This window comes from Opisthorchis viverrini, assembly GCF_000715545.1.
Source record: "Opisthorchis viverrini unplaced genomic scaffold opera_v5_275, whole genome shotgun sequence".
NCBI classification, from domain to species: domain Eukaryota; kingdom Metazoa; phylum Platyhelminthes; class Trematoda; order Opisthorchiida; family Opisthorchiidae; genus Opisthorchis; species Opisthorchis viverrini.
This window is the reverse complement of record NW_008751936.1, coordinates 620520-632556: the sequence shown is the minus strand read 5'-3', so window position 1 is coordinate 632556 and position 12037 is coordinate 620520. Positions and strand designations below refer to the sequence as shown.

The 12037-nt window shown below is 47.6% G+C and overlaps 1 protein-coding gene across 1 annotated transcript in view; it reads left to right on the top strand.

The window, feature by feature from the left end:
* The window catches only part of T265_09470 (hypothetical protein), a gene marked incomplete at both ends in the record, with an annotated part of 62229 nt that overhangs the window by 33464 nt on the left and 16728 nt on the right, over nt 1–12037 (top strand). The window contains 4 exons of the mRNA XM_009175545.1: nt 2179–2307; nt 3531–3963; nt 8986–9113; nt 11627–11828. Of these exons, the coding sequence (XP_009173809.1) occupies nt 2179–2307; nt 3531–3963; nt 8986–9113; nt 11627–11828 (892 nt within the window). The remainder of the gene's footprint in view (nt 1–2178; nt 2308–3530; nt 3964–8985; nt 9114–11626; nt 11829–12037) is intronic.

Below are 12037 nucleotides of genomic sequence, written 5' to 3'. Positions count from 1 at the left end.
GTCCAACTCTAGAACCATTTCGGTGCCTAACTGCCATACCACCCGAGGGCTAGGGTACTGCTAAGTTGCCCAAGCCTAGACAGGGGAAGTCTATAGGGAGAGGTCGGGTTCGAACCACGGACCTGCCGGTCAGTAAACTCGCGCGGGTCAGTTACAAATCATAGGTCTATCAACTGCTTTCCTGGCTGTCGCGTGTTCAAGCAAGACGTAGCTCAGGTATATTAATAACCCTGACTTGATGTGCGCACATGTTTCAGTACCATCTATTTTGTAACGGGAGGTTTTGGAGACACCTGATCGATGGGATTTCGGAGTTGCATTTGGCTGGAACCACCGGCTTTCCCAATTTGGCAGCCGGGGGACGGAAACAGATGTTACTTTACTCAGAGAATGTATCGATCATTGCGAACTGCAGTCATGTGCTACGCATGCCGAGTTACTGGCTACCCAGAGGAGCACTGTTTTCCTTGTCTAATTGGGAGGGGGAGAAACCTAGAGTTGGACAGAACTTGACATGGTAGATGGAAATTAATGATGTTACCAAAAGTTTGGATGTTGTTGGTGACGTTTGCCCTCCAGGATGGGGTCCACCTAACAGCGTTTGTGGTTGACCGAGACACTCAGCGATATGGCGGTTGGCTGGTATCAATCCATGCTGTTCGTTTTTCTATCCAGATTGTCTGGTTGAGTGTTGGGGGTTTGGGCACCCCCCGGATCTAGACCAGGCGCCAGTGTCCCCCTGTGCTGTTGCTGTCAACGATGATAGTGATCATGACTGTCTCTGTACGATACAGCACTTTTCCGTGGACTGCTAGATTCTTTCCCGCTCGCTATCACAAGCTCTGAGAATGCTTTTATGTTCATATTATCACTATATTCTCACTATTCCTATTTGATAGGATAGCCGTCGGTCTGTGTCTGGCTAGGAATACCACGTCCCTTACATTCTGGTATGACCTTGAAAAAACAAACCAATCAGGTCGTCCTAACGAGGTGGCCTAACGCTTGCAATTGATTTTTGAGTAGCAGTCGTCACAGTAGTTCTGTAATCCCTCCATGTCTGCCCTCGTACCGGAGGCTTTCAGCCGGTCACTAGGCAACTGGAAATTGCCCGCGAAAGTCGTATTGCTGGGAAGTGAGACGAAGTGAAGGTCGCGCTGTCCGCTACACTTGGAATGTGAAGGCAGCAAGAAGATTCCTCAAGGCTGCCAATGTTCTCATATCCATGGTGTCGTTGGTGCTACCCTGTTCGTCTTTGGGAACTCTGCTGCCCATCGACAGCATGACATCAGTATTCAACACCGATGCTTCACTGCCGTGCAACCATGATTTATTTGAAAGCCTTATTGTAAAGAAAAGAGTAAAGGTGGAAGGGTAAGGGAGTTGGTGCTAACTTACCACAATCACTCCGAGGTGCCTACACCTCCAGACATTCAATCAGGCAATCTGGATGAACACTGACATCGGTTGGCGGCCGTATCTTCTAGTGTCTCCAACCAGGCACAGTGAGGATTACGCGGTTCCCATCCCGGAAGGCGAGTAGCACCAACAGCACGCAAGGGTTTCGTGATCTCCTTCATACTCCTCTGCCAGGTCATGGGTTGGCCACCTCTCTGTTTATGCCACTCTGAGTTGGGCATGGAAAACAGCACTCTCTTCGGCAAACGATGGTTCGGCATACGCAACACATATCCCAACCAACGCAGCTTCTGGTTCTGGACACATCCTCCGATGAAAGTACCCGTTGCACACTGGCTCCAGTCCAGCTCGTGGCGTGCAGGATTTTCAAGGTTAGACATCTTTACTTCACTGCTAGAGGCAACTGGAGCAAGTTATACTATACCTCCAGGCCCGTCAGCTCACCGTGTTACATCCTGTGGCGTTGGAGGGGCGCTCCGGCCATGAGCTCGAGATACGTTAGGACTGGTTAACTGCTCCCACCGAGAATATCTCAGAGTCCGTGCTTCCTTCGAGTTGCACGGTGGCTATCCATCGATATGGTTCTGTGCCCAAGCGATCCCCCCACTTCCCATTAGGCATATCCCACTTAACACCAGTTTCAGTCCATTGTGGTGACCCATTGATGTTGTTGTCTGGTCAACAAGTTCACCCGACTCGATTATTTTCTCGGCTCACCCCATGGTGTTTTTACTCATACCCTACTTCCCCCCCTTGTAGCGGTCTGTCGAGGATGAGATCAACCGCCAGTCAGATGCTGATGTTTTTACCGTGGGGATCAGTTACCTGGTCATGTTCGTCTACGTCAGCATTTTCTTGGCATCCTACCGAAGTTGTCGGACGGTTTTTGTAAGTCTTCCGTTTTCAGTTACCTCGTTCTTGTCCATTGGACCTTTGTCACGCAAGGCTAAGAAGCTTCGACTCCTGGTACAGTTGCCGCCCTCCGAAGGAGCAATCTTCTTGGAAGGGTCCATTTTCAGGTTATCCTTCGACGTGAATTTCAGCAGTACACTTCCTTGCATGTTGACCCTCCGATTCGGTGTTTCTTGTTCCATTAACTTCAGGAGGTAACTCGGCTTTCTGTCTGTAGTCGCCTGGCTGCTCCGTTTGTATAATTTCATATTTGCTGGATGACACGTAACTGCTAAGAGTTAACACATAAAATGTCAACCATCCTCGCCAGATGAGCATAGATGGATGGATCACATGACCCTTTTAAATCAGCTGTTTTGTCTCAGTCGGACGACCTCAAGCACAGAGGCCTTTTCTGACCAATCAGAAATAGCCAACTGAAAGTGAACTTTCCTGAGGGAGCTCTCTCTGTTGTATCACGATTGCTATTGCTTGTTTCATACGTAGATTTTGACAGATTTCTTCACCTTTTCGCCTATTTTCTACACCGCCGGGGGCAACACCGTTAAAGCAGATAGCCGTTCATCTGTTCACCGAGCTTGGCAATTAGCTTGCGAACGTTTCGTTACTAATCGAGGTGACGTCATCAGTACACCGCTTGTTGGGTAATTCCTCCTCACTTACCTAAGTTTATGTGGTTTTCAGAGACCAGTTGATATCTATTGCAGTGATCGGTTAACTGAAACACACCTCTCTCTTAGAGTCCCATTGGTTCGCTTCGAATCGTGTTGCGTTGTGCTCCATACTCCTTGCATTCGATTGGTTCTTTGAGTATCTCCTGTTGACGACGGCCACGTTTGCAAATCAACCACCAAGGTCAGCCACCAATTAACGGATCCGAGTCACTAACATTTCGGTACACTTCCAAACGCTTTTGCTGTAGCATGTGCCGTACCTCCTATTTTGGCTAGAGACTGGGTCCCGTTCTGCCTGCTAATTTCTTTGAGAAGCCTGTCTTGACCTCCTCTACGGTCATTTTGCATCTAAAATGTTAGAATCTAGCTAGCTTGTAGAATGGATTAGTCCTTTGCAGGCTTCAACGTATCCAGGTTCCTAGTTCCTCATCGTGATGACTTCCGGCTCATCGCAGTCAGTCTTTTCTGTCGAAGGTGGATTGTGTTTGTCACTTTCTACTTGGCTTTTTGGCTGTTATCGACCAGGTGGATCTTCGAGTCACTCTGGGTCTTGGCGGCGTCCTCATCGTCATCCTCTCGGTTGTGGCCTCAGTTGGCCTGTGGAGCTACGCGGGAAAACCCGCGACGCTGATCATCATCGAGGTGATCCCGTTTTTGGTCTTAGCTGTCGGAGTGGACAACATCTTCATTCTAGTTCATGATTTCGAATTTGACGAGCTAGATGCAGACAAGCTGTTGCGAATCGAAGCGCTTCGGGTCAGTTCTGTTCGTCTGAACCGGTCAGGCGTTCGTCACAACGGACAACCTGTTGTAAGTGAAGATGTTGTCATCGCATCCACGAGTGAAATGGCTCCGACGATCAAAGGCTTGGTTGAAGCCCGGATGTCTCGTACCCTGGGTCGCGTTGGACCGTCTTTGCTGCTGTCTAGTTTGACGGAGTCGGTGGCGTTTTTCTTTGGTAAGCTACTTTTTTTCATCGAAACTTACGGTTTTTGGTGTCCTCTCAAGCAACCTTAGTTTTCCCATCGTGGTAAGCAACGTTTCCAAACGCAAGGGAGTCGATCTTGTTGACCTAGTTATGAGGGAGACCAAAAACTCGGCAGAATTCGTCTGAGAACTCACCCTGTAACCGCTACTAACAAAGAAATCCATCCTTCTCGATGCCACAAACGCTCATAAAGAGTTCTGACATCCTTCAACACCAGCTGCAATAATGTGGGTAGCGTTTATCAGTATTCACCATCTTTGTGATCTGCACAACCCCCCGCACCCTCAATCTTGTGTGAGCATTAGGGTGTACACGTCAGTTCTAAATTTAGTAACCTTCAGCACACGCTGCTCGCGTGTGCGACCCTAATTGCACCCGGTGCCGTTCGTCGGTTCGATCAATACCACGGTGAGTGGTTTTTGTATCTGCTCAAACGTATGGTTTCAACTTGGTGCGTTCCAAACGTATGAACTCATTCGGAGGTATCAACACTCGACTTGGTTCGAAAGTCGTTGAACCACTCAGAGAGGTCGACAGCTTTTTTCCAGACCTGGGATGCCTCCCAGTATCTCACCCCCTTTGCCTTTTTTCGGAAAGACGTTTTTCTGACTGTTTCAATTTTTCTGGTGAATCCTCGACTCCCTCTTTACAAAGTCCACTTAAGAAGTGCCCCGAAAGTTGTTTTTTCTCTCGCAGTATCGAACTGGAAGCACCTCACCTCCGTGTAGTGTCACTCAGATAGAAACAAAACCAGTGATTGAGGTCGTATGTTACGATTGATCGTCAGTCCTTGCGTGGACGCTGCTCCTTTCCTTCGTATACTTTTGCCATTGTAACTGGAACACTGGCTCATTGGTCAGCTGTTTGTTCCGGCTAGTCACACAGTCAACTGAGAGACCGGTTGGGGTTTGGGCAGAATGACCAACCATGTGTTGTGTACACTTGTCCTTTGTTGCAGGCCGCATTCCGAATCGTCTTTGCCCTAATGGCTGATCGATCTGCTTACTGTCATCTAGGAGGTAAAAGCTGTCCTGTGGGCAACTGCTAATAGTTCAAGTAGAACATAAGGTTGACGGAAACTCGGGGACTGCGCCTACCTGATGAGCCCCAAGAAGGGCGAAACTGGTCGTGGGCTGTCGAAGAGTTTTTAGCAACCTTGTGAGTAGTTTTCTTTGTGCTAAAAGCACCTATTTTCGAAATGGAGATCTGTAGTGAGTGTCATAGTCACGGAGAGGCTAGTTTCACTCGAGTCGTAACAAGTTTGTTCGCGTCACTTGTCCTTCGTCGTAATCCGTGAATTATGGACTCGAAAGTAGTTCACTGGGATTCTGGCATGGTAGGTGTCACATTGGCCGACCGAACTCTCATTCCCCAATTGTCTCATTGCAGATCCGCCGACAATAACGAACAGAAGCTGTGGTTCTCAGACATCGGGTGTCAAAAACCTGAAGGCGTCTTAGTTCCACTGCCGGGAGAGGCCAAAGCCAGCAGCTATACAACAAAACCTGATGCGCAGCCCTTTGAGTGTCAGGGATATGCCGCTTTGACAATATCGATGTCTCAAACTAACAAAAGCGACCTGCCAGGTATTGGAACAACGTCCTACGTATAAACGACCCACTTATTTTGGTATTCTTGGATTTCCAAGGCGCATTTGACTCGGTTGACCGGTGTTTTCTTTTTGACACGCTTGCCCACCAAGGAACATAGTACGTTCTTTGTATTCTCAGACTTCCGGACGTGTGAGGGTATACGAAGAGCCCTCCAAAACCTTCCGTACACAAGACGGTGTCCTTCAGGAATGCCCAATTTCTCTATTCCCATTTAGTTTCGTGATCCAAAACCCCGTAATGAAAACCTTGTCGATCTGAAATATGCAGACGACATCGTGCTCATCTCGAACACCGGAAGGTTTTCAGCACCCTGTGGTTCAAACAGCTGCTGAAGAAATCTAGAATAGGTAGACATCGTTCCCCCATAGTAAATGTGTTTCTGACCAGCTCGCCAAAGTTACTCCCTCAAGGTTTAGGACCACGTTCCTGGATATACACTCACCAGAGACACCGCGTACAATCTACATAGAGACGCATAAAATTTGTGGAGCGCTTTACCTATCGTGGTAGTCAATACATCAATCTTTAAGGCCCAGGTCGCGTTTGTTAGTTTGAGACATCGATATTGTCAAAGCGGCATATTCCCGAATCTCAAGGGACCTGTGCATCAGGTTATTTTGTTGTATGGCTGCTAGACTTGGCCTCTTCTGGCAGTGGAACTGGGACGTCTTCAGGTTTTCGACAACCGATGTCTGAGAACCTCAGTTTTTGTACGTTATTGTCGGCGGATTCGCAATGAGACACGTGGAAAATGAGTGTTCGGTTGTGTAACCGGGACATCGATCAATGTATCCAGGATGTCGAATCATCGTTTGCTAGTTCTTTGTGGCCAGAGCACCGAGGTGGGCAGCGAAGCATCATTATTGAACACTGCTGTTGTGCTGTTGGTGGCAAGTGAATGAATGAACTGGCGAAGTGGTTGGTTTTGCCTCGCTTGAAGAAACGTTTCGGCCATATTGCCTCGTGCAATATTTTCCCTGGACTGTCGATGAATTACCCTCAAGTTAACGTTCTAGTGCTCATATTTTGTTCTACCTTTTCGAACCTAACCAACGGGATACTTCCTCTAAGTGTAAGGTCATGCTGGTGGATGTGCAGTCACTGAACACGCCACTTACAAACCAGGGAGGGGTACTGAAAGTTGTGGAGCGTTTTGCGTATCTTGGAAGTTGTATTAGTTCTGATTGTAGTTTAACAGATGAGGTGAATGCACAAATCTGCAAGGCTCGGGCCGCGTTTGCTAACTTGAGACACCTATGGCGTCAGAATGGTTTATCCCTGAATCTGAAGGGACGTGTGTATCAAGCTACAGTACGGGTTGTTTTGTTGTATGGCTGTGAGACTTGGTCTATTCGAACAGCGTAACTGAGACGTCCTCAGGTGTTCAACAGTCGTTCTCTCAGAACCATAGCTCGTGTGGGTTGGTGTCGGCGAATCCGTAACGAGGCGGTTAGAAAGCGCGTTTTCGGTTGTGCAACGGGTACTTCCATTGTGCTGTCGGTGCTACTCACCTTCTAGGATGGGGACCGCGTGATCCTCAGTGTGCCTGGTCGGAAACACTACAAGATATGGCTGCCAACCGATGTCAGTGGCGTTCTTGTTGTCAGTTTCTATCCAGATCGCTTGAGTGAATGTCTGAAGGTGTAGGCACCACGGAATGATTGTGGTAAGCTAGCACTAATTCCCCTCCCCATCCACCTTTACTCTTTTCTGTACAATAAGGCTTTCAAATAAAATGATGGTTGTACGGCAGTGAGGCATCGGTGTTGAACACCGATGTCATGCTGTCGATGATGATGATGATGAAGTGACGGTTCTGTTTGTCTTTTTTGACTTCAAAGTGAGAATCTGCCAGACCTGATGATGGAGCATTCTGCTCCAGCTGGTTTCGGCATCAAGCTGCCATGTTTGCCGCAGCATAAATCATCGTGTTGCATCGCATGTGTGTTCCACCTTACCTACACGCACCTTCTTATCTATCGACCGTTTTCAACACATGTAACGTGTAGAACTGTTGTTGTCCGTACCCTCCGCCTCCAACCACTATTTCGTAAACATCATTCATGTGCACACCGACTATTCGTCGTGGGACCAATCAACCAATCGCCTTTATGTTGTCGTTCAGACTGATCAGCTGTGTCCATAATCCACTGAATTGATCGGTGATTGGTCGGTTGAATGTCCATTCGGATCGTGCACTGACCGTCACGTGATTGCATGGCCTCACTCGGATTGGTTCGATAGTATGCACACGACTAGATTGCAGGCAAATTAGTTATCCGAATGCTCAGGTTTTTTTTAATAACGGAGATGCTTCAGCTCAGTTGTCGGTCTGAACCTTCGAAGCTAGCGTTTTCAGGAGAAGAACCAACAAATATGCACCCAGCGTGTTAAACTTCCAAGACCACGGATCAAAAAAACACATGCACCGCGCGCCGTATTTAAAGTATGTGCAGCGACAATATTCCAACGCCTTCTGGATGCGCCATTGGTAATCGTCTTTCTGCGGATACGGAATAATGATTGGCTGTTGAGTCTGATAGTGCACTGTTGATGATGACCATAATACAAAACAAAAGGTGTATGCACTAATAAAAGCTTTTAGCAAGTTTGACAGTGGTGGGTTGCAACACGTATGAAAATAAATACAATGCGAAAATGGGAGCAAGTCAAAAAAAGGAACTTATCGTATGAGAGAGTCCCTTGCTGAAAGTCCGGATGGCGGGAACATGTTTTCTCCGCAGTTTGGCCGCTACATCTGTTCCATAATTGTCCGTGGATTTGTGGAGAGCGGTTGACTTCCTGCTCCCTGCGTGTTGACTGTGTTCGGTTTCCGTATGTGTAGGTCCGTTTGCGTGTACTTGGGCCCGTCAGCACATGAGTAGTTGCTACGCTAACTAGACGATACAGACAATCGATGTCCGATGAGTCAGCTTGATGTGACGTGGTTTGTGAGTATGAAAAAAGATCAGCCTCGTGATCCAGTGAGCGACTGTGAGCTGAACAGTCAAGTGTGTGGGTGACAGGGTAGCTACAAGCCCACACATTCCGTCAATCAGAGCTTGTCTTTATGCTGGACCAGCAAGTGACCCAACCTTCTGGCCGGTCATTCACGGATTAGGCTTCTTTATCTTAGCAGCACCTAACTGTAAGCGGTTTTTGTGTGGGATTCCACTCAACAGTTTTGATCTCACTTTTAATTGCTGTGTGAAATCAAGACCTTTGTCGGTCATCGAGGAACTTACTACACTCATTGTCGTTGGGGGGGGGGGTCGGAATCTCATAGCATCGTTTACCTCTGTCTGAACTTCATTCATACTTATTCCGATTTACCGGCTGTTTGTTTCTCTTCCGTTGTCCTCATCGACTTGCCATGCAGGCTCACTCACCAGCATGCCTGCCGTGCGGGTGTTCGCTCTGTATGCGGGCGTTGCAATTTTGTTCAATTTGCTCCTTCAACTGTTCGCCTTCGTCGCTCTGTTCACACTGGACGCCCGGAGACGTGCGGTGAGTTGCTATTACCCAATTACTCGGTTGTTCTCTCTCGACAAACATCCACCTATTCCCCACAACCCAACTGTCCCAACGTCTAGTGACCCACATAGACCAACGGTACCCGAGTAGAAAATGTTCAGTGCCCTGAATCGGAAGAACAAGTCTCCAAGCCCTATCTCAATGAATCTTTCCCCTGCTCCATGTTCCGGACGTCTCATTAGCTATAAGAACCTGTTAATTACGTGGCTGCGTAATTATTTGTTTCCCTATTCCTCAGGCTAATTCATTACCCCTTCCGGTGACTGCTCAAGTTTCAAGACTGTACTGGTTCTATGTTTACAAAAGTCGACTTGCCTCAACCGTTTTTCTGTAGATGATTTGTTCACATTCATTTCTGGGTTTGTCTCACTTTGAACTGAACAACATTTTTCCCGTTAAACTTGTCCGAAAGCACACTGCCCTTCGTGTGCCATCCTGTGTTGCTAACTGCCCAAGGTCTAATCTAGCTGTAAGCTTTTCCTTAGTTCTCCTCAAGATTTACGGTTAATTTCTTATAGACTCACATTCTGCCTCTCTATACTATCTGCCCACGTCCAATTCAATATATTGTTCACTACCCAATGGCGACTACTGAGCAAACGCAGGTGAAGTTCGTAGAATTCGGTTTCGCCGCAACTATTACGGACTGTTCGTCGATGAGTTAGACTACACGTTACCTGTCAGATGGGACAACTAATTAACCAATTTCTTGCTTTGAGATCATTGCCTTAGCATAGGATAGTAAATAACTCTTCCCCAACATGCAGCTCTGTCTTGATCTGCTAGTTGGGGGCAATTGAAAGTTCCCCTGCCGGTTGAAAGGACTAGGGACTGTGTGTATAAAATTAACTGCAACGATTGCGCTAAGGACAAACTGCCAGGGAATTGCACACCAGAAGTGGTGAACATAAAAGAAGGATTAACAAACCACAAGGAATGTAGAAGAATACCAAACGCTGTTCAAAGACTCAGTGATGGCGGTACATGCCTTAGACACGGGACATAGAATAGATCTGGGGAATGTGGAAGTTTTAAGACGGGGACTGCGATTCACACCACAGCGGCTGATAGCCGAGTCTGTTGAAATTACTAAGCATCACAGCGTGAATAGAATCGAGGGTGTGGAGCTAGCGAGAGTATGGAAAGCGGTCTTAGATAAGCCGAGTTGGCACGTGACTGTGTGGTTCTCAGTCCACGTAGAATCATTAGCAAACCCGGGGGTGGGGGTGGGAATCCCAACCCGACGAAAGGTCACAGCATCCCTCTTACGCAACTTTCTTAGCACTAGCTCATCCACACACACGGACAGAAAGTTCAAACGACGTCCAAGAGGGCCGTCAAATGAACCGAACCAGAAGAACTAGATCCTAGGCTGAACCCAAACACATGTAGGTTTCCCCACCGACCCAGCACTTGTTCAACCACTCTAACACACTAAAATTCCCTCGGCCGACACCCAACAGAGATTTAGGTTGACTTAGCTGATTGGTTCTCCCTCCGCCTCAAATCTCGACCAACCTCGGAACCCAGTCGCTTGGCCTGACGAAGCGTTTGGGTCAAAAGCGAAACGTTGCCCAGCAATAAATCTACCGATTGTCACCAAACTTTTTCGAAAACGAACTCTCACCCTTTTTGGTTCTCCGTTTGCCTTGAAATTGGGCTGGTAACTGATTCACTTCGTTGATTGTGTGGCAAAGACGACACGTTGTCCAGCGGTCGTTTCACCCGTTGTTTATCAAACTATCAGCAAGGTCACATTCCTGAGAGCAACCGCTGAATTCCCGCAGTCTCTTAGCTCCGCCAGATGTTGACTAGACAGACAACGCCCCCTCCACAGCCTTGTATCAAACCCAGACAGCACGAGTCAGCGTTGATCAGGCAATGGCCCCGCAATATGCAGCTCGTCACAGCCTCGTACCAAAGCCAGACCGCGTGCGTCAGCATTGGACCAAGTTCAGACAGTGTCCTTCCAATAAATAGCTTGAGAAAGTTGTACTTTTGCACTCGCGCTCTCGCACTCGCTTTTTCGGAATACGGCTGTTGAGTTTCCTTCTGTGAGTCTTTTTTCTCCGGCACTAGGCACTGAAGCGGGTCAGCAGCAGATACCTCACATTGGCGAATCAGCAGATATAACACAAACCTTTTTGCATAGGCTGTTTTATCGATCACCTCCACACGCTTTCCAAATGATGTTTCCAATCATCCTGTTGAGTTTGAGAGAGCGGAGCGGAAAAATCTGTGGTTCGAACCCAACCTCTGCATTTCGGCTGCTTCTGTCTAGGCCTGGCAGTATCTCAGTCCTAGTGCTGTTTTCAGGTGGTAGGCAGTTATACACATCCAAAAGGTGTTACAGCCAATACGATTGGCGCTAATAATTCATTGCTGGGCTGTTTTAAAAAGTTACCTGTTTGTACCGATTTTCAGCGTTCACGGTGACCAACCCTACTTTGCCCTGTTCTGTTTGTTGTGTGTTTTCAAAAAACCAGGCCAACCGATTTGATGTCTTCTGTTGCTGTGGTCTAAAAGACCCTGCGGAATCCGTGAACCATGTGAGGAATGACCAAACTGATGACTATCCGGACAGATTCGAACGCCGTGTGAGCGAAGTCGATTCGGTATCGCTCGACTCGAGTGCACTGGACGACGTGCAGCTTACCAATACCGACTCGCCCAACCTCGGTGAACATGGTGAGTACTCTGTGGTTCGTTGTCCCTTATTCCCCTTTTCTATTAAGCACTTTATCTCATAACTTTGGTGCTTAACATCATCATCATCATCAACCTCGGTTGGTGAGTACTCTGTGGTTCGTTGTCCCTTATTCCCCTTTTCTATTAAGCACTTTATCTCATAACTTTGGTGCTTAACATAACATCAATCATCATCATCATCATCATCA